Here is a 24,215-nt window from a genome sequence, read left to right on the forward strand (position 1 = left end):
TTAACCATTTGTCTCCATGTTGCCTGGTGTTAAATTCTAATCCCTTTCTGAACTTTGTCTTTTTTATTATTCTGCGGACTCCAGTAACCAACCTCTCCTGCGTGATCCTTCCCTTTTGCTTTACCTGTATTTGTAATAATGCAATAAATGGTGTGTTATAATTAAGCTTAAGTCTGAGTATAGATTGGAAATTCATAGATGGATAGCTAAATAGGCTGAGAATTTAATTACACTATCATGGTAATTTTTGGAATTATACCATATCTTATCTGTTTCATATACGTGACCTAAATTCAACTTTTAACCATCCAAGATCTGAGTTCTATTGCACATTTTGTAGTGGGTTTTTTTTCAATTGTGGCTTCCTACCAATGCAAAATCTACAATGCAAATAATCTTAAAATTTACAACTAAAAGTTATATTTTCAATTTTAGGTGTCTGTCACGATGGATAAATACGATGTAACCAGGCAGATTGGTGAAGGAGCATTTGGAAAAGCTTTTTTGGTTAAAACCAAAGGTGACAGCACACAGGTGGTAAAAGAGATTAAAATTGCAAAGGTGAGGTTGATATTTGAAATCTATTGTACTATTAAACTTAAATGAAAATATGTTTTGTATGTCAGACATTTTGCAAAAGAAGCAAACTGTTAATATGACAACAATTCTATTGCTAATTTTTGATTTGCATTTGCAATAATTACCTAACTAGTTAAGCAAATTAAAATGGTACAATACGATCTTCTCAGCCCTCTCTCTGGTCTTCACTTCTGCACACTAGTCTATTTTCCAGCCTTTTTGATCATCTCCTAGCCCTTACTTTATCTTCAGATCATCACCACCACCAAATGGAATCTTTGTGTTTTTCTAAATAGCTATCCTCTCCTTTCCCAAATCCCCATAGCTTTTGGATTCCCACCACAATTTTTATGATGCACACTTGTTGCTGTGGGGATCATGGACAAATGGCAATTATACATGGAATGCAGGGATTTTCCTGTTTTACTAACCATGATGCTTTGGGCGTGTGACTGCCAGAAACGGTACTGTCAGAGTCCCAGACCTTTCTCTCCCCAGTGATGTGTGAAACCAGGCTCTGTGAAACTTTCAACATTTTCACTGTGAGGTTAATGACTAGTTCTTTCCGAGGATAACCGCTATTTTCAGCATTTTCTCATTTTCTAATAAACTGATCATAGGTTTGCTTGTTTACTTTTACTTTCAGATGCACCAGAAGGAAAGAGAGGATTCTTTTAGAGAAGTGACACTTCTAGAAAAAATGAAACACCCTAACATTGTTACATTTCTGGATTCATTTGAAGGTCTTTAATTTTCTTTCATTTCAGACACCTGCAGTATATTTTAGTTGACTGAAGCTTTAAAATACTGATGTCAAGATCTATTAGGGTCAAGACCAGCCACTTGTGATCTATTTCTCTGAATCATTCTATTCCTAAGAAAGTTTGACACCTCAGACATTTCAAGGCCTCAGGTGTTCAGATTTCTCATGATATCTTGACTGAGTTGACATTTGGCACTGACCCTCCTCCTTGTTCTTCCTTTGCAACAGTAAGAAATTGTTAGGAAAAAAGAGCAGACCTTGAGTGTGAAAAAGAATTGCATTAAAACTGCAAGCTCACCCTTTCACTTTCGTAGGCCTTTTTATGGTGCAACCCCTCATTAAAACTGGCTCAAGGAACAAAAAAGGTGAACTTGCCTATTATGGTGATGGCTTATAATGCACATCTGGCGTAGCCTTTACGGAGAGCAGAGTTGGAAGCCGTCTTCCGGAGCTGAGGGAGGTGCGGCAAATGGTGGAGTAGTGCCGCCCATCACCGTGACCTCAAACATACGTGCTGGCAAGTGAAAAATTAATACAGACATTCTCTCCTACCCAAAAGAACAAAAAACGTTAGCCATCACTCATATGAATAGAGTAATGAACCTTTAGAGAACATTGAATGCTTTAAAATTCATGCTTGGGTCACAGGCTGACAACATCATCGCGATGTTCTCAGCCTGCCCCTTTGCTGCAGTTTGCAGTGGCATTGTCTTTATGGAGGAGGTGAAATAACCTTGCTCCACCTCTGAGTGTACCCTCTAGACCACACATGTCAAACTCAGGCCCTTGGGCCAAATTTGGCCCGTGATATAATTAAATATAATTATAAATATAAATATAATTGGCCCGCAAGATCATATCAAATATGTATTAGAGCTGGCCCGCTGGCCGCCGTGCCAGTATAGTGCATGCACAGCTAATACTACAAATCTCAGAATGCTTTGCAAATGCGTTGGCGCCAGCCAGTCAGCCCGCTAATCGCCCCCACCTCCTCCCTTTACTTTCTTTAGCATCTGCGACCTGTCGCCGAACTCACATGTAATAAACCCCTGACGAAAAATGGCCAAACGAAAGTCAGAAAACAGGACCTTTCAAGACAGGTGGGAGGAAAACTCTGACCCCAGAGTTTGATGAATTTGCATCTAAGAAGAGATGCCAAGAATCTGGTTTAGACCCAGGTGCATCAGAGTAAATCAATTTGGTTTCTTTGGATAACTTTGGACTGTTCATAGTTGAAAGATTGGATTTTCATTGAAGCAAGTTGTTATTTTTTTGACTTGTTGGCTTGTGAAAAAAAACATTTAAAAGGCTATAGAGAAATATTATTTATTGAATATTTTATTTCTCATTTGTTAATGCTTCTTCTGGAAAGAGTTTAACCAAAACTATTATTAAACATTTATTTTAATAAGAAAAAGTTTAACATTATATATGTTGAAAGAAGAGAAAACATGTAGATTTTGTTGAAAATTTTCAATAAATATTTAGTTCGGCCCTCGACTTAGTCCAAGTTTTTAATTTTGGCCCTCTGTGAATTTGAGTTTGACACCCCTGCTTTAGACAGTTCAGAGTTCGTCTGCTGAATCTGCCTTCATTGCTTTTTTGAAGTAAGTGAAGCAATGCAAAGATAGAGAATATCTGCCTTTACATTGCTTTGTTTTCACTATAAAAAGGCCTATAGACTTCAACATATAATCTGGCTTTATGGTCCATTGAACATCAGAACATAAGAAATAGGAACAGGAACCATCTTGCTCTACTAGTCACAAGATCATGAATAATTTGAACTCAACTTACCTTTACCCCAAAACCCTTAATTTACCTATTCTGCAAAAATCAATCTTATGTCTTAAATTTATTTAATGAGGCTTCCTTGAGTAGAGAAGATGTTTTATTATTTTATTTCAGCAGCTAAAATCTTCGTTTGTGGGCCAGGAGAGCATGATTGCTCTCTTAATCAATCTAAAGGATGTTTGAGTCCCTTGTGATGGTCCAGATTCTTATCAATGGCATCCATTCTGTAAGATCTATCCAGAACCTCCTTCCCAGCATTTGCAATAAGACTGGTGGCTGGTCCACTGGAAACTGTTTCTACCAGTAGTGAATTACTCCCATGGCTTTAGAACAAGTCTGGACTGGTGAATTTCTTACCAGTCCTGGCACCAGATTGTGTAGGCATAGCCCAAAATTAAAATCAGTTCTGAACAATAATCTATTGTTTGTTGGTTGAATGCATTTTTTCAGTACTTACTTCAATTTCATTTCAAACCATGGGGATAATATTAGTCAAAGAAATCAACTCTGAGAAAAGACAGAAGTGAATTATAAAAGAATCATTCTTGTCTCACTTGCAGAGAGGCAAAACTTGTACATAGTCATAGATTACTGTGATGGTGGTGACCTGATGCAGAGAGTAAATATGCAACATGGTGTTTGCTTTGAAGAGGAACAGGTAGGGACAAAATATGGTTTTGGTGGAAAGAAGTGAAGACACAAGGTTTGGCATGTGGGGCTACGAATGTGGGGGACAGGAAGCTGCTTGTCATCAAATCATCTATGAGGTTTGAACATTTGGGTGGCATGATTAGCATAACAATTAGTGCAGCGTTATCAGTGCCAGTGTCTGGGGTTCAAATCTGGCGCTATCTGTAAGGAGTTTGTACGTTCTTGCCATATCTGCGTGGGTTTTCCCTGGATACTTCGAATTCCTCCCACCTTCCAAAATGTATGGGGCTGTAAATTAATTTGGGTGCAATTGGACGGCACAGGTTTAAATGGGTGGAATCAGGTTCCACCGTGCTGTAAATAAATAATAAAAACATATATCTGGGGGTTACATGGAGGGCTTGTGGCCGTGCACTCACTGAATCTGCACAGATTCCTTCCAATTTTGATGAAGTACTGCAAACTTGTGATCTTCAATAAACCTTCTAAATCATTTCCAGAAAGTTATATTTTTCTATGTCCCTGATAATTTGATTTTTAGCCTGTTCAGGTGAGTTGTGTGAGGATGTTGGTGGGAGTGATGGTAGATGGTGGTGGAAATTGATTTTAAAAAGAGGTAGGTACTATGCATGCAAGCTCAAAGAGCAAGGCAGAGCCAGATTGCATGGAGGCGGCATGGGTGGGGTAGCGGTTAGCACAATGCCCTTACAGCACCAGCAATTGGGACCGGGGTTTGAATCTCACGCTGTCTGTATGGAGCTTGTATGTTCTCCTCGTGTCTACGTGGGTTTTCCCCAGAGACTCCAGTTTCCTCCCATTGCTTGAAATGTACTGGGGGCGTAGGTAAATTGGGTGTAAATTGGGTGGCACGGACTTGTAGACCAACATGGCCTGTTACTGTGCTGTATACCTAAATTTAAAAAAAATTAAACATGCAAAATTTAAAAAAACGAGACTGCCATTTAAACAAAGGTGCATGACTTCCACCTGACATTGGCTAGTGCTCTCATTTGGTTACAGGGTCTGTAAGTCAATAGTCAAATAAAATGTAGGTTTTAGGATATCAATTGGATGGAGAAGAAATCTCCGCATTGGCTGGATTTTCACGATGATTGGGGAAGATCAAGGCCACAAGATGTTCTCATTGTGTCATAGATAGGTAGCCTGTCACCAAGCCTGTGCAGACTATTAAACATCTATTTTTACATAGTAATCTTACCACAACTCATTTTATTTTTCCCATATTCCCATCAACTCCACCCCCATAGCCCAGACTCTAATACTCACCTAAACAGTAAGGGTAATTTACATTAGGCAAATAACCCACCAACCTGCATAATTTTGGAATGTGGTAGGAAATTGAAACACCGGAGGAAGCACATGCATTTATTTAGAGAACATTCAAACTGTAAGTAAACCACATCATAGGTCAGAATTGAATGTAGGCTGCTAGACCAGGAGGTGTAGCTCAACTAGCTGTGAGAAAGTTGTTTTACAAGACCAACTTTGGCATCTCCTGCTATCATTCCACTGCAAATAATTTATAATAAGTCCAACAGGTAATCATTTTAATTTCGAACCCCTCCCCCACCCCCCCCAACCTCTTTGATTGGGACCCTGATTAATGCCACATAATGCTGGTTGAGAATGTGTGGTAGATTGAAGTTTGGAGCACTAAATTTTCAAATTTTGTCTGGCCGATGGGAGAGGATGGGGAGGAAGTGGGTGCAGGGGAGAAAGTTACAAGAAGTATTAAAATTATATCTCATAGGTTTCACAATTAAAATGATCTTGTGGTTTGAATGTCAAAACTATGTGATGGGTATTTCCATAACCTTTTTATTAGATCTTGGACTGGTTTGTTCAAATCTGTTTGGGACTGAAGCACATTCATGATAGGAAGATCCTGCACCGGGACATCAAAACACAGGAAATTATAATAATAACCAGATATGTTCAATCTCAATGGGAGAAACATTTTAATAAAAAATTTACTTTTTAAATGTTTTATGAATCTAAATATTGATGTTATGTCTAACAATAAATCAAGATTAAATATATTTTGAAAAGTTTGTAGTGAAACAGAACCTATAGTTCTAAGCATAATAATGCAGCCATATTGAAAGAACTTGGACTTTCAAGCAATTAATAGATTTCAAATTAATATATGTGAATACTACAAGAAAAAGCTATTGTAGGAGCCTGTGTGTTATGCCAATCTTGGATTATAAATGTAATAAAAGTTACCCAAATTTACCTGAATTCTTGTGTATTTATCTGTATATCCGTTAGACTATCCAAAGTTGTTTGCTGCTCCCTTATGTACAGAATTCCTTGCCAAGTACAGTGGGTCATCAGTACACTAAGAGCGGCCCAAGATAATGTTCCATTGGCCCCTCCTTATAAGGATATGCTGTTTATTCATTATCTCTTTTCATTGCACCCCTAGCGATTCAATTCCAATGTATTGAACCACATTCCCATTAGCTTTGTGTCCTTCCTTTCTCTAGTGTATTGACTGGCATTTGAAAAAAGTAGGACCTGGTGATTTTTGTAACTGGAATTAAACATTAGCTTGGTACACTAGAAAAATGTTCATAATTTGATGGTGAATGAGATGACTTGGTCAGGGATACTTTCTGAAAAAAATTAAATTATATTTTTATTCTTAGAACATTTTTCTTTGTAATAATGGCAAAATTGCAAAACTTGGAGACTTTGGAATAGCACGCATGTTGAACAAGTAAGTTGCCTTTAAGGTTAGTTTTCTTTTATAAATAATCTGATAGGAAATATTTTCCGAGACATACCAGATAAAGCTCAATAAATTGAGATTTTTGATGTAAATAGAGAAAAACCCTGATGTATTAATCAATATAACCAGAAGTTATAGAGTTTAAATCTGTGTTAAACAAGCTAGAAAATACTCAGTGAAGTATTTTCACTCAAATATTTTCCAGAATCTGAAATGTTCCTCCTAACAACGTGGTGGAAATTGATTTCACAAATAATGGAGAAAAAGTAATGGAGGATTGAAGATGGGGAACATACCGTTTTAGACAAAGCTGAGAGTCAGGGCTGAGAACAAGTATTCTTTCAAAGAACAAAAATAGCTTTTTTATGTTAAATCACTCGGATTCCTTTATACCATGACAACCACATGCCTTACAGCGAATGTGCATAATTTGCTGATGGTCATGGAAAAAAAACATGAAAAAAATTTAAAGTAGAAATTGAGATTTGTAAAGTGCTTAAGAAAATTTTTAATACAGTACTTTTTTTTAAAATGGAAGATATTAGGTTTATTGACTTACTCAAAAAGTCATTTCAATTGACATTCAACTAAAATGGGAAGGAATCTGTGCCCTCTCATTTCAACTTGACAATTGCTTGAAAAACATATTTTATTGATTTTTTTTTCTCTCAGTCAGTAATTTGATGTGAAAATAATCTCTGATATTCTGCGGAAAATGTTCATGTTGTCATGCATTGCAATTAAAACATTAAAGAAGCTGCCCCCTGCTCATTACCAAATGTTGAAGATCTATTTGGATTGGTGGATCTTCAGGAAATTATAATGTCCACAAAAAAAAATCAAAATTTAACCATATAACCATATACAGCACAGAACAGGCCAGTTTGGCCCTACTAGTCCATGCCGGAACAAATCCCCACCCTTCTAGTCCCATTGACCAGCACCTGGTCCATACCCCTCCAGTCCTCTCCCCTCCATGTAATTATCCAGTCTTTCCTTAAATGTAAATAACGTCCTCTGCCGGAAGCTTATTCCACATCCCAACCACCCTTTGCGTGAAGAAATTTCCCCTCATGTTCCCCTTATAATTTTCCCCCTGCAATCTCAAACCATGGCCTTTGGTTTGAATATCCCCCACTCTTAATTGAAAATGCCTATCCACGTTGACTCTCTCTGTCCCTTTTAAAATCTTGAACACCTCCATCAAATCCCCCCTCAGAGAAAAAAGCCCCAGGCTGCTCAACCTTTCTCTGTAACTCAAACCCTGACATCCTGTCAACATTCTCATGAACCTTCTCTGCACTCTCTATTTTGTTTATATCCTTCCTATAATTCAGTGACCAAAACTGCACACAGTATTCCAAACTTGGCTTCACCAATGCTTTGTACAATTTCATCATAACATCCCAACTCTTGAATTCAATACTTCGATTTATGAAGGCCAACATTCCAAATGCCTTCTTCACCACTCTCTCTACCTGAGTATCAACTTTGAGGGTACTATTTACCATAACTCCTAAGTCATTACTCTGCACTCCTCAATTATTGTCTATCATTCAATGTATATGACCTATTTAGATTTGCCTTTCGAAAATGCAACACTTCACACTTACCTGTATTAAATTCCATCAGCCATTTCTCAGCCCACTCCTCTAGCTTTCCTATATCTCTTTTTAAGCTATGGTAATCTTCCTCACTGTCCACAATACCACCAATCTTTGTATCATCTGCAAACTTACTAAACAATAGTGGACCCAGGACCGATCCCTGAGGAACTCCACTAGTCACCGGCCTCCAATTTGACAAACAATTTTCAACCAGGACTCTCTGACACCTCCCATCCAACCATTGCTGAATCCATTTCACTACCTCCTTATTTATACCTAATTCCTCCACTTTTTTTCCTAACCTCCTGTGGGGAACTTTATCCAAAGCTTTACTAAAGTCTAAATAGACAACATCCACAACCTTCCCTTCATCAATCTTTTTTGTAACCCCCTCGAAAAACTCTATAAGGTTTGTTAAGCATGATCTACCCCTGACAAAACCATGCTGACTACTACCTATCAATCCCTGTTCTTCCAAATATTTGTCAATGCCATCCCTCAGAACACTTTCCATCAACTTACCCACCACAGACGTCAAACTCACAGGTCTATAATTTCCAGGCTTATATTTGGACCCTTTCTTAAACAGCGGAACAACATGAGCCACCCTCCAATCCTCTGGAACTACACCCATGACCAGTGACATCCTGTTAATGGCCCCACTATCTGTACACTAGTCTCCCTGAGTGTCCTTGGGAATACATTGTCCGGACCCGGAGATTTGTCCACCTTTATCTTTTTTAACACTGCCATCACTACCTCCTCGGTTATCCTTAAATGATGCATGACCTCCCCACTATTTTCCTTCACTTCTACTGGTACAATATTTTTTTCCCTAGTGAATACTGAGGAAAAGAAATCATTTAAAATTTCTCCCATTTCCTCTGACTTCTCACTCAGCCTACCCTCCCTATCTACAAGGGGTCCAATTCTATCCCTCACTAATCTTTTACTTTTAATGTACCTATAGAAACCCTTTGGATTTATTCTTACTCTGCTTGCCAAAGCCTCTTCGTCCCTCTTTTTGGCCTTTCTAATTTCTTTCTTAAGATTTTTTCTACACTCCTTGTAGTCCTCTTTCAATTTCTCAGCTCCCTGCTGTTTATACCTCTTGTACACCTCCCTCTTTCTCCTAACCAAATTTCTAATATTCCCCGAAAACCAAGGTTCCCTGTGACTTCCAGCCTTTCCTTTGATCCTCACTGGGACATATCTACTCTGTACTCTCAAAATTTCTTCTTTGAATATTCTCCATTTTTCATTTACATCCTTTCCTGAAAAAAATCATGTCCCTCTCAATACTCCCCAAAGCAATTCTCATTCCTTCGAAATTTGCTTTTCTCCAATCCAGAACCTCAACTTTAGGCCCTTCTTTGCTCTTCCCTAAAACTACCCTAAAACTAATAGAGTTGTGATCACTAGCTCCAATTTGTTCTCCAACATTAACCTCAGACACCTGATCTATCTCGTTCCCTAACAGGAGATCCAGTATTACACCGTCCCGAGTCGGTTCCTCTACGTATTGATTAAGAAAACTATCTTGCACACATTTGACAAACTCTAGCCCATCCAGCCCTCTTCCTGTATGGGTGAATCCCAATCAATGTGAGGGAAGTTAAAATCTCCCATGATCACTACCTTATGTTTACTACACATATATGCTATCTCCTTACAAATTTGTTCTTCCAATTTTCTTGGCCCATTTGGTGGTCTATAATACACTCCTTCATGCCTCCTCCACCCCTCAATTCCACTCAAACAGGCTCACTGGACGATCCCTCCAAACCATCCTGCCACCTCATGGCAGTAATGTCCTCCTTAACAAACAGAGCAATTTCTCCCCCTTTTTTTTTTACCCCCTGTTCTATCACATCTAAAACATTTGTATTCTGGAATATTTAGTTGCCAATCCTGACCCTCCTGTAACCAGGTCTCACTAATTGCCACAACATCATGATTCCAAGTGCCAATCCATGCTCTAAGCTCATCTACCTTGTTCACTATGCTTCTTGCATTAAAGTACACGCATTTCAGAGAATGACCCTCCCATATATTCCCTATTCTATCTTTTACCTTAACCTCCATCCTTCCTTTGTTATCTTTATCATTCTTAACTAGGTGGCCATACACCCTGGACACTGCTCGCAAACTCTGCTCCCCACCCCCCTGCCAAACTAGTTTAAACCCTCCCCCATAGCTCTAGCAAATCTGCTTGCCAGGATATTGGTCCCCCTCCAGTTCAAGTGGGGTCCGTCCCTTTTGTACAGGTCCGACTTTCCCCAGAAGAGATCCCAATGATCCAAAAATCTTATCCCCTGCCCCCTGCACCAGCTCTTTAGCCACGCATTCATCCTCCACATCCTCCTATTACTACCCTCTCTAGCATGTGGCACCGGCAGCAATCCAGAGGTTACTACCTTAGAGGTCCTGTTTTTTTAACTTCCTGCCTAATTCTATGTATTCCTGTTTCAGGACTTCATTTGAGCTTTTAATTTTGATTTTGGTCCATTATAATCTATGCATCATAATTTTCTATAACAAGAAAATGTTCTTATACTAAAGACTATGTATTTATTCTGTTGCTTAGCAACACTTTGAATGTTGGAGACTGCAATCATTCCACATGGTCTAATTTTGAATTGTTACCATCATTATTTACAAAATTTCATTGCCATAAAATTGTTATATAATTATAGCACAAATATATAATGCTAGTTTAGCAGCACCAACCAACAACACCTTTGTTAGAACCATAGAACATTACAGCACAGAAAAAGGCCTCTTTAGCCCTTCTAGTCTCTGCCAAACCATTTTTTTGCCTAGTCTCACTGACCTGCACCCAGTTCATAGCCTTCCATACTTCCCCCATCCATGTACCTGTCCAAATTCTTCTTAAATGTTAAAATTGAACCCGCATTCACCACTTCAGCTGGAAGTTCATTCCACACCCTGCCATTCTCTCTATGAAGAAGTTCCCCCTTAAACTTTTCACTCTAACCCATTTCCCCTGGGTTTGTATCTCACCTACCCTCAGTGGAAAAAGCCTATCTACATTTATTCTGTCTATCCCCTTCATAATTTTAAATACCTCTATCAAATTTCCTCTCATTCTTCTGTGCTCCAGGGAATAAAGTCCTAACCTGTTTAACCTTTCCCTGTAATTCAGTTCATGAAGTCTAGGTAACATCCTAGTAAATCTTGTCTGCACTCTTTCTATCTTTTTGACATCTTTCCTGTAGTTAGGTGACCGGAACTTCACACAATACTCCAAATTTGACCTCACCTATGACTTATACAACTTCTCACTGCCACCCACCCCTCCACCGCATTCAATTTACTCAGGGGTCCCATCGCTCCCACACTTCCTCCCTTCTGTCACTTGTTCTCTCCCACAGTGCTTTGAGGTGAGCGCTGGGCCTCTGATCAGGCTTGTCGAACAAACCCTGATCATCGAGGCCCAGCGCTCACCTCAATTCACTGGGAGGGAGTGAGCGAACGACGGAACCCCCGAGAAAATTGAATGAAATATGAGCCCAGAGGACCCCAAAACCCAGTAGTAACAGAAATTCACAGACACAAATGGTTACATAAGCAAAAGTTGCTTTTAATTATCTTTAAACATGAAGGCAGGATGAAACTTTATCTTATTACTATTCACTTAACATAACGTAACCCCCTTCTAATTCTAAGCACATGTGTATGTAATGTGTGTGTAAATTTAGAAAAGTTCTTTGATTCACAGTCCAATCTCACTTCTCCACTCCTCCAAGTTCACTGGTTGCAGGCAATTCTTATACTGTGCACAGAATTTAACATTTATGAAGTTCATCAGGCTTTGGTGCTTGAAAGGTAAATGGTTACAGCTCAGGAAGGTTCTTGTCAGTTTTCAGAGAGAGATTTGTTGTTCCTGAACACAAATGGATCACTTTTAATCAGCCACGTCAGTGTCTTGCCAAAGAAACTTGTCCCATCAGGGTTTTCCAGATGATTACCTCTTTCTTTCAGGTCACCACAAAGTTTTTTTTGTTTCCCTTATTTCAAATGAGACATTAGGCAGCCAGTCCTCTGCTCTTGCATGGACCACAAGAGCTTTCACCAGGCTGAACTAAACACTCACAACCCGTCTTCAAAATGGTTTTTTCCACAAGCTTGTCTGAGTATTAAGGAGCTGGTTGTAATTTTGCAAAATATTGTACATGTACATTGAAGCAAGCAGAGATGTAGTGGAAGTTTGATACTGGTGCATCTAATTCTTGCTTTGCAGTTGGATTCAGCATGGAATCCAGTGGCAACATACAAGTATTCTGAACTGGGGAGGCTAGATAAATACAAGGTATAAAAAGATGTACTCCACATTGTTAGGTCTGCTTTGTTCGAGAATGAGTGAGTCAGACACCAGACTGAGTCGAAATCAAGGTTCTTTATTACCGGATTGTAACACTTGCAACTAACAGTGTTAGTTGGAGAAGGCGCATTCTCCCGATATCGGCAAATGGTGTTTTTTTTATACCTCAGGACACGTACTTAGTAAATTATCATACCATTACATTATCCAATGAATAAGCTGTTGCTACCCTTCTCTGTTAGTCTGCTGCTCATCAGCTTGTTATTGCCAAACTTATCTTGAGCGTACAAGGTCACACCTGCATTCCTGTTACTCCTTAGTACTGGGTGACTCCTTCTCTGGTCCCAACTCATGATGTTTTTACCTTACAACATCTGGCTGAAAAACTCTATGCCAGGGATATCTGGCATCATATAAAGCATTCCATTGGTTTGAATGGGTTGCTGAGGCTAAGTGGTTTATTTTTCTAATTTTTTTTATTTATTCTTAATATTTTAATTTCTAGTACCAAAATGTGTTTTAGGTATATTTATTTTAAATCCATTTAAACAATTTACGTGTCCATGATCTTCAGTTGTTCAAAGGCTGTTGATATATCAAGGCTGTCATCGTGGCCTGAAGGCAGGTCTTTGGATAAAAATCTTTATCAGTATGACTGCAGCAACCAGGCCACGAAGACAGTTAGATTTGATGGACTGCAAAAAGTGGAGTCATGGCGAAAGCACAGGCAACAAAAGCACTTGAATTTTAATTCCCTAAGCCTGTATGCAATTGAATTGCTGCAAGTTTAATTTTGTTGTTGGGATATCTGTAAGCATTAATCCCTTGTTTTTCTGATATAATGTGGTTTCTGGAGTTACAAAGTAAAAGAAATTATAAACTGAATTAATGTATGAATGAACGCATCAGGGTATGTTGTAATAATGCAAAATGGCTAAGCAGATTTGTATTTATTTGAACTGATTATCATGGTTTTTGAGTGAAAATTTTCAGTAATTTATTCCAGTTTGAGGGCAATAATTTGCATCAGTTAGTGATGAAGATCTGTCGAGGTCGCTATACTCCGATACATCCCAGATACACTTATGACATTCAGATCTTGTTGGCTCAGCTGTTTAAAGTTAATCCTTGTGACCGACCATCAATCAATTCAATATTAAAAAAGTCATTCTTAGAAAAATGTATTAGAAAATACCTGACCCCTGAGGTAACATTTTGTTCTATTAAATTTTATTTGACTGTAAATCGCTTCCAATCAATCTACAATAAGTGTTATCAATTGTCCTCTTTAAATTAAGAATGTTAATATTGTCTAGAAATCCCATATTTTCTATTTTATTGCAAAATATCTTGTGCATCATGTGCTGCCATGAACTTCTGAATCATTAATTAGAAACTAGAAGCTGCTTCAAAATCTGAAAGATTTAATTGCCATGAGTTGCATAAGGAAAAATAACATTATAGTAAATGATAACTCGTTCCTTACCTTTGAGGTTCTGGTCATACTTCCTATCTATTAAATAAATAATATCATTTGTGTTCATATGTTTGTTTAAAAAAAAACAATTTTCTAGCTATTAAAAGAAGAATTTAGCCACACAGTCATTCACAGAAGGAAGTCGTCAACACCTAAACCTACTAAAACTACTCCAAGACCAGGTAAAACAAGGCTTAGTTTATTTTTAACCAAAATACTTCAGTATGTATTGATCAATGCCACCCTTGTAAGAAATTTGTTGGATTATTGGTTTGGGTAGATGGAGAGTGAGAGGGAGGGGAAGGGGTGGGTGTTGGAGGTGAACGAGATTGGGAAGTACTGAATTTTGGCAGTAGTGAAAGATGGTGTTAAGACATTCATAGACTTCAAATTTTGATTGCCTTTGTTTTGATTAACAAACCTATAAAATGGTATCTATTATAATTATGTTCTCCATTGCTGAAGACAGTCGTCTGTCATAAATTTATTTTTGGATTATGCAATCTTTATTTCAAATTGTGATCTTCCTCGCTTCCTGTGGTCACTACAAAAGGTACCAATTAGGTCAGAAACAACTGCCTCTTCTGAGACTTATAAAATGGTATAAGCAACTCAACAGTCATGAGAGGTGCTGACATTAACTATACCTGCTCTTGCTGCACCTCGTAATTTACTCAACAAAAAAACAAAACTTAATTTCAAAACATTTAAAGCTGATATATATATATTCCAAATGACTTCTGTTGAAATGCCTTCAATGTGGGCGCTGTTTTGGAACCTGGACAGAAAATAACAGCTGAAGTACTGAAATTTACTGTAAAAAGTTTGGAAATATGTCAGTTATTATTTAGTTGCTTTTCATAGTGTTTACCATTGTCTTGGCCTGCAAGCTTCAAAGATACCGAAAAGGAAACGTGAGGCAAAGAATCCAGTGAGGCAACGTGTGAATAAGAAACAGGTTCCAGCTCATTGTGGATGGAAGCCTTTAGGAGTGGTAAACAGGCCAAACATCAAGGTATGGCATAAAGAGTCTGTATTCACATTGAGCTAAGGAGTAGAAACAGGGGTAACCATACTTGAAACTGATCAACCATTCAGTAACTTCATTGCTCATTTTGTCTTTCCTGCTCAATCTTCAAATGCTTTCATTTGCCTGATTCCAAAAATCTGTCACATTCTTAGATATTCTTTTGAGAGCATCCATAGCAGTCTGGCAAAGAGAATTCCATAGATTTCCAATTACTTTGAGAAAAGAATTTATTTAACATCTCTGTCTTAATCCTTACTGTCAAGCTTTGACTTTACTTATGGAAAATGCTCACCTCATCACTGCTCCAATCTTCTCTTGATCTGATGAGATTCCCCTCATTCTTCTGATTCCCCCAAAGCAACCTCAGGTGACAACTCCATCAACTCAGAGGTCAATCTAGTGTATTTTGTTCCTCAACTAAGAGACCAAGAACAATATGCATTACTCCAGGTCTGCTCTCAGCACCACCCACACACAATTGTAACAAGACTTTCATATTTTATATTCCATCTCTTTTTCAGCATGGGTCAAGATTGCCATGCCTTCTAATTATGCTTCCTTTCTATAGTTTTTGTACAAAGGTGCCCAGAGCTTCCTGCATACCAATAGCAACAGCCTCACAGCTTAATTATTATTCTGCTTTACTATTCTTTTCACCAAAGCAGTTAACCTGTAACACCAATTTCCCACAACATATTTATCTTGTACACCATGATTTTATATATAATTATTTAACCTCCTTCTGTCCCTTTGCAGACATTTTTAAATATAATTCTTTAAAATTTTAATTTAGCAACAGAGCATAGTAACAAGCCCAACCTGCAAACCCTGTATGTATTTCCCCCCCCCCCCCCCCCCGAAGGACAGGAATTAACCAGATGGATTAATATCATAGTCTGGTGTCTTAATGATCATCTTGATTTTTGCTGGCTTTATATTCAAGATTATTTCACCAGAGGAAAAAAAAGTGGAAATATCAGATGCAATTCAGTTAACTTATGGCAGAATTCCACAGTTGCTGCAGTACAATTTAACATCAAACCTCTGAATGCATATCAAACAACCCTATCCTCATTCAGTAATTTGGACATTATATGAATTCCCATTTTATCCACTCAGAGCAACCGAGTGGTAACAGAATTCAACGTCATTCATTGTATGTGTTTGCATTGTACGATGCTTGATGTGTTTTATAATAGCACAAACACATTAATATCCGTGAGCACTTCCAAATGTGTTCACTGAAGAGGATCTGTAACATAATGCAATCAATCTACCTCCCTCTGAGAGGAATTTCAGTGACAATGATTTATTGCAACTGATTAGTTAATTTTAGATATTGTTAAATTCTGAATATAGAACATAATCGGTGAAATGAAATTAGCAAAATAGTTTTTCTTAACTATCCATACAGAAATGTAACCATCCGTCATCTGTGAAGCCACAATCTCCCAAATTTGATGGGCAATACGAGCACTTCCACTGTTATCTAGATTACTTGGATACTAGACAAAATGAATCTTCACCTGTGCCTCATTTCAACGGCATAATTCAAGACTACAGGCAGAAAGTGAATCATGATCCAAGCCAAAGGTACACACAAACATTTTTACCAATTATATCTGTAAAAAAATTTAAACAAATTGAATGAAAATACTAAATTGCATTTTGAAATAATATTTTGTAGATTTTTTTCATAGCAGTATACTAACAACTACCTTCTGCATTACTTTTAAGTAGTTTTGAACAAGCAGTAACCAAATACTTTCTCAAACAGAATCGGACCACAAATGAATAAGATCGTTAGAACTTCCACGGATTGCTTAGCAGTTAGCACTAGACTACTACAGCTCCAGTGACACGAGTTTGAATCCGACACTGTCTGTAAGGAGTTTGTACATTCTCCCCATGTCTGTGTGGGTTTTCCCTGGGTGCTTCGATTCCCTCCCACTTCATATAGCTTAAATGTAGCTTAAATGTGGGTGGAATTGGGCAGCATGCATTTAAGTGGCCAGAAATGGCTCCTACTATACTGTAAATTAAAAAAAGTGCCCTTCACAGATTGTCTTTGGGAGATTAGTCAATCTGTAAATGTGCAAGATACCGTACTATACTTTTCACTAAAGATAGGGATCAGGTATTCTAACATCTCCACGTATATTTGTTTTCTGCAATGGATATTTGTACAAAGAAATTATATGCTCGGTCCTTCAGGGTTTCATTTGGTTCATCATGAAATTAAAATACAGTTTTTGGGGGTCAAGGGAGGCAATAAACAAAATGTAACCCAGTCCAATAGAAAAACCTCAACAAATATCTCTGAATCTGTTATTTTAGGCCTGGCGCTGCACATGAAGTATCTTATCCCAATGTACTTTATATGTAGACCATTCTCCAAACTAACAATCTTGTAAATGTTTCAAAGACTATTCAGGCTCTGTCAAATATACCAACACATCATCTGCAAATAAATTAATCCTGTATTCATCATCCACAATTTTCATTCCTTTATTCTTATCATTCTGTCATATTGTCTGAGCTAGCTGTTCAATAGCCAATGCGAATAAGGCTGGTGACAATGGACAACCTTGTCGGGTCAATCGCATTAATTTAAATGATGGGGAAATTTGGCCATTTCACCACCCTAGCAACTGGATTTGTATATAAAGCCAATAAAATGAAGGCCGAAATTAAACTTCTCTAATACCTTAAATAAAAAATTCCACTCGACCCTATCAAAGGCTTTTTCCGCATCCAGCGCAACCACCATTGGATGGATGGGCTGCTGTCTAAATGCATTGACCAGAGTTATCCATCTAAGAATATTGACAGATGCATTTCTATTTTTAATAAAGCCTGTTTGGTCTTTATGTATCAACTGAGGTAAATACTTAGCTAGTCTATTTGCCAACACTTTTGCTATAATTTTATAGTCAACGTTTAATAAAGAAATAGGCTTATACGAGGATACTTTCAATGGATCTCTATCTTCCTTAGGAATCACTGTAATTATAGCACTCGAACAAGATTCAGGAAACGACTGTTCTTCAATTACTTGCTCTAAATACAGAAGACAAATCTTAATAAAATACTTTATAAAATTCAACTGAAAGATCATCATCCCCTGGTCACTTTCCATTTGGCATCGCCTGTAATAGCCTCTTTAATCTCAAAATCCGTAAATGGAACTTCTAATTCTTTAATCTGCTCCTCCCCTAAAACAGGTAAATTTAATTTAGATAAATAAGATTCGATAGAACCAACGTCCTGCTTTCCCTCAGAAGTGTATAACTTTTGGTAAAATAAATAAAATTGGTCATTAATTTCTTGAGGTTTATAGGTAACTATTGAGTTCTTTTCCCCTATTTGTATTGTTGCCTTTGATTCCTTATACTTTTTGGAGATCTATCTAATAAAGGATCCAAAACACAATTAAAATCTTATTATTAGCCTGATTTAACAACAGAAAAGTCTCTGACATTACATCTACATTAGGTGCATAAATATTTAACAAACTCCATGATTCAGCAAAAATTTTACAATTGACCATCAAAACCCTACCCGCATTTCCTTCAAATGATTCCAACTCAAATGGTAATTTCTTATGAACTAATATCGCTGCTCCCCTCACCTTAGAATTAAAAGAAGAAGAAAACACATGCCCAACCCATTCCCTCTTCAGCTTCAAATGTTCTTTTTCAGTCAAATATGTTTCTTGCAAAAAAAAAATCAACTTTCATTTTTTTTATATAAGCCAAAATTCGTTTACGCTTAATCGGGTTATTCAAACCCAGGACATTAAATGTTGCAAAATTAAAATTAAACATCACTAAAACCTCTGGGATCCATTTTTGAAAAATATTTACTGGTTCAGAATCTTCAACGTCTTCCGGAAGTCCCACTAACTTCACATTATTCCTCTGGCTCTGATTCTCCAAAGAATCAATTTTCTTTATTAAATCATTTTTCTCTATTCTCCACCCAGTGAAAGAATTATCAAAAGTGTTCAATTTCTGTTGACATTAATCAATATTACAAACACAATCCTCAAGTTTATCTTCCATCTTTTTAACTTTTTCTTCTATTTTATCCACTAACTTAGTATATTTTGCCATATCCACTTTAACAGATGCCATAACATTAGAGAGCTGTTTATTCAGATGTAAAACCTAAAGAAATTTGTTGAGACATAGTCTGGAATTGTTGTGCAAAATAATCTTTATATTTAGCTGTCAGCCTACCATAAGCTGGAGATATTTCTTCTTCAACTTCCTCCTCCTCACTAAACTCTAATTCTTCTTCAGGGCTTTCAGCTTCAGTAACTCCAGCCCCCAGGTCTTCCGCTTCCACCAGTTTAACGTGTCTTCCTCTCCCCCCATGGGTCCTAGGCTGGCCCACCACGACCCCTGGTCACTAGGTTAGCGAGCACCAGCCCCCCCCTGCAGGGAGAAAAATACTCAGGTTAGCGCGCACACGTAGGGGTTCACCACCTCTCGTCTCTGTGGAGAAGCATTGTGATGTCAGCTCCATCTTACCCAGAGCTCTGTGGCACTGGCACCACTTTTAGAATGGCCACTTGTCATCGCTGGCGGTGGGGAGGAGTCTCCAGGCTCCAACTCCGAGGTAGGTCTCACTTCTTCCAGACTTATCGACAGTTTTAAAATTTTTTTTTGTTGTTTGAGTTCTAGTCTTCTTCATATTTATTTCATATTTCTTCTCATAGACTTTTAGAAAACGTTTATACTATTAGAAAGTTATTGTAAAAACTGGCTTTTCTTTGATCTGTTGGAAGAGATGTTTTCCCACGTCCCTCACCTATGCCATCATGCCACGCCCCAACTTTCAAAAGACCTTCGACAAGGTGTGACACAAAAGGTTGCCAAGCAAGATGAGAGCCCATAGAATTACAGGAAGGATACTCGCATGGCTGGAGCATTGGCTAGTTGGCAGGATTCAAGGGATCCTATTCTGGTTGGCTACTGGTTACCAATGCTGTTCCACAGGGGACTGTGTTTGGGCCACTTCTCTTTACATTGTGTATTAAATGATTTGAATTATGGAATAGAAAGCTATGTGTCAATTTTGCAGATGATACTGTTACGAGCCCAAAGGACCCCAAAACCCAGCAGCAATATTCACCACGACAAATGGTAATTTAAACAAAAGTTATTTTTAATTAACTTTAAACATAAAAATAAAATCAAACTTTAACTTATCTCTATTTACTTAACTAACTCAAATTAACCCCTTTCTAATTCTAAGCGCATGTATGATGTGTGTGTAAATTTAAAAATGTGCTTTGGTTCACAGTTCAATCTCACTTCTCCTTCTTCCAAGTTCTCTGGATGCAGGCAATTTTTATACTGTGCACAGAATTTAACATATATAAAGTTCAGCAGGCTTTTGTGCTTGAAAGGTAAATGTTTACCGCTCAGGAAGGTTCTTGTAGGGTTTGCAGAGAGAGATTTGTTGTTCCAGGATTTCCACAACTGAGGTACCACCATTAGTCACCTCAATGTCTCGCTGATGAAACTTGCCACATCAGGGTTCTCCAGATAATGTCTTTCTTTCAGGCTAACACAAAGTTCCTTTCTGTTTCCCTTATTCCAAGAGAAACACCAGACAGATAGCACTTTCAGCCATCTGCCTCTCTAGAGCTTTCCAACCAGCTTTTCCTGGCTTGGTTCAGCTGTGACTGTTCAGTCTCTTTCAGTGTCTCACACACAAACACTGGTTGAAAGAGGTTGTTGAGCTTGGTCTCACCGCTCTCTCTCTCTCTTCAACTGCCAACTGCCAGGAAGCCCATGTGACTGCAAGGAACCCCCTTGCAAAAACCCCCACCTTCTTCAGCAAACAACAGGAGTTATCCTTCTGCTCCCATCTGTTGTCTTAGATAAACAAAACCCAGAAGTGATCTTTCTGTGAGCACTCTGTAGGTACTTGCAAACAGCCAGTTTGTCTCCTCTTCCAAACAATGGCCTATTCATTTCATGACGTCATTTCAATTACCATCTACTTGTGAAATGTGCTTAGTATTCTCCATTAATTTTGCAATGTTCCTGAATATGAATTCTTCAATATTTCAAATAAGATCGGGTCTAAAATGTGTGTATGTATGTAACCCACTAATCTTACCAAATTTTCCCAAATATATATATAGATGGTAGGGGATGTGGTACTGAGGATACTGAAAGGCTTCAGAGAGTCTTGGATAGATTAGGATAGAGAGGAGGCAGATGAAATACAATGATGGAAAGTGTACAGTCATACACCTTTGGTAAAATCAAAGATTATTATTTAGATGGAAAGAAGATCCAAAATTTTGAGGTGCAAATGGACTTGGGAACCCTTGTGTAGGATACCCTAAAGGTGAACCTCCAGGTTGAGTCAGTAGTGAAGAAGGTGAATGCAATGTTGGCATTCATTTCAAGAAGGATAGTATACAAGTATAGAAATGTTATCTTGTGACTATAAAGCATTGGCGAGACCCCATTTGGAGTTGTGTGTGCAATTTTGGGCACCGTACTGCTGACATTGGAGAGGGTTAACCATATAACCATTTAACTGTATCACACTCAGTGAGTGGTGGCAGAATGGAATGAACTTCCGAATGAGATAGTTGCATCAGGGTCCCTTCTGTCATTAAAAAGAAGGTTAGATGTGTACATGGAGGTGAAGGGGTTGGAGAGTTATTGGCAGTGAGCGGTAGGTTTTGAACCGGTGCGGACTCGAAAGGCCGACATGGCCTGTTCAGAGAAGATTACTAGGAATGAAAGGGTTAGTATAAAAGGAATGATTGTCAGCTCTATGACTGTACTTGGAGTACAGAAGGATGAGATGAGCACCTCAGAGACATTAAAAATGCTGGAAGACCTGGACAGAGTAGATGTGCCAAGGATATTTCCCATGGTAGGAGATTCTGTGTCAAGATGGCATAATTTCAGGATAAATTGAATCAATTGAAAACAGAGATAAGGAAAAATTTTTTTAGTCAGAGGATTGTGAGTCTGTGGACCTTGTTGCCACAGGAAGGTGTGGAAGTGAGGTTGTTGGGTGCATTTAAGGCAGAGATTGACAGGTTTTTGATCATTCAGGGCATTAAGGGTTACGGGGAGAAGACTGGGGAGTTGGGCTGAGTGGGTGGATGGATCAGTTCATGATTAGAATGGAGGAGCAGACTCGATTGGCCAATGGGCTTATTTCTGCTCCTATATCTTATGATGATGTTGTGCAATTGCAATATACAGTGAAGATTCTGAGAATGGAGTATTTGTGTTTGTTGGTCATCCCACAAAACTGGGAGATGGAGGCCAAAGGTTAATATTATTCCTTACCAACAGAGCCCCTCTACTTCCCTGTCTATCCTTTTGATACACTGTGTATCTTTGGGCCTTCATCCTTTAGCCACGACTCCATGACAGCCACATCATAACTGCCCATCTGAAGCTATACTACAAGGTCATCCACATGGTTATGATACATGTATTTAAATACAAAACCTTCTGTCTTGTATTTGTACTTTTTTTTTTAACTCCTTGTGCCGTGTTGCATTGCAACTCATCCCACTGCCTGCAATTTTGCCCTATCTGCCTGTCCTTACACAAAAATCCCAGATAGCTACTTGTGTGCCAACTGCCCCTTCCTTCGCCTCGTCACTTTGGTTCCCACCCCCTGCAAATCTATTTTAACCATCCCTCCCCAAATCAGCATTAACAAACCTCCCTTTCAGGATAATGAGCATCTTCATCAGAAAGACTGCCAGAGGTTGAAGAAGTTAGCTTACTACCACATTCTCAATGTTACCTGCAGCTGGCTAATAAAATCCTGGCCTGGCCATCAAATGTTCCAAAAACAGAATCAATATTTCTGAGCCAATATTCTGTATGTTTAATTACATATCCCTGATGGCTTCAATTTGAGGAAAATGGATTATGGAAATGTAATCCCACATCACCAATTCGAGACATCAGTCAGTGTGAAGCAGCTTCTTATCACTGATTGTATCTGTGCATGTTTCAATACATTAAAATCCCCGTTATTCGGAATTTAAGAAAAACAGCAACCTCAAGCAACCAGCATATTCACTTATCCAGCATCTACCAATTCCCATAGGTGCCAGATACTGTATTATCTTGTTCCTGGGCCTACCATCAATGACATTCTTGGAGCTGCTGCCGAGTTCCCTGCTGGAGATGCACGGGGTGACATGCTTTTAGAGCTCTTCATAACCTTTTCAGCTCCCATGCCATACTTTATTAATCTACCTTTTCCTTAATGTGCAGTTCTTAGTTTTTGTTCTCCTCCTTTCCCAGTTTATTTTACATTTATACAATATGACATCTACTCGTGGAGCTAAAGCTGGGAGAAAAGAAGAGATTCTACTTCAGAAGATTTTGCCTTAATGATGAAATACATTAAGGACTGGAGTAAAGATGTTAAGAGCTTAAAAAGGACTCAAAAGTCATGCAAACCTCTCTTGCTCAAGTTACTGAAAATTTGGGTGATTTAAGAGATTTCATCAAAGAACACGACTCCAAAATTAAGGAACTGGAAACAACAGTTAAAGTTTATGATTCCCTACTGGAGGATGTATAATGTGATAATATAGAATTTTTAAAAATCAACGACTTGCTATCGAAGGTCACAGACTTGGAAGCAGAATTTGAGAATCATGATAAGGGAATCAAATCAGGCCAGCTTCCTGAATTCCTCACTAAGTTTCTCCACAAGGTTTTGGACAAGATCTGTTGTCAACATTTCCTGAAGTCGACAGACGACACAGATCTCTCATCTCTAAACCTGCTCCTGGTACGAAGCCTCGATCGATCTGTCTACACTGGTTCCAGATCAAAGATCAGCTTCTAAGATTCCCAATGCAGAGGGACTTTAAAATAATTTTATCAGAATATTGGGATCGTGGACAACTACCCACCTGAAGTCATGAAAGAATGATATACATAAAAAAGTCAGGTCCCACCTCTATAATGCTGGCTTAAAACTATCATTGCGCTTCTCAGCTAGATTGAGAATCGTTTTACCGGACAATACCAAGAAGTGGTTACTTTCTCCTAAGGCTGTGGGCTGGTTTTCTGGAACATAATCTTCCAGTTTCAGTGGATGAGTAAAACGTGTACTTACGGACTCTTTTTCTATCTTTCTTTTGCCTCTTTTTGATATGAGTACTGATTTTTTTTTGTTGCTTACTTTGAGATGA

General features: G+C 38.3%; 1 protein-coding gene across 1 annotated transcript; it reads left to right on the forward strand.

Annotated features, from left to right (window-relative positions):
- The first annotated feature begins 445 nt into the window (after window positions 1-445).
- On the forward strand, window positions 446-23,866 carry LOC138740072 (serine/threonine-protein kinase Nek5-like). The gene is made up of 11 exons (XM_069892497.1): window positions 446-561; window positions 1,226-1,322; window positions 3,697-3,794; window positions 5,634-5,720; window positions 6,463-6,530; window positions 13,488-13,701; window positions 14,069-14,153; window positions 14,862-14,986; window positions 16,416-16,594; window positions 20,067-20,151; window positions 23,642-23,866. The coding sequence occupies exons 1-11, from the start codon at window positions 448-450 to the stop codon at window positions 23,864-23,866; spliced, it is 1,377 nt and encodes a 458-aa protein (XP_069748598.1). The 5' UTR covers window positions 446-447.
- The last annotated feature ends 349 nt before the right edge of the window (window positions 23,867-24,215 follow it).

Source organism: Narcine bancroftii, chromosome 7 (assembly GCF_036971445.1).
Source record: "Narcine bancroftii isolate sNarBan1 chromosome 7, sNarBan1.hap1, whole genome shotgun sequence".
Taxonomy (NCBI): Eukaryota; Metazoa; Chordata; class Chondrichthyes; order Torpediniformes; family Narcinidae; genus Narcine; species Narcine bancroftii.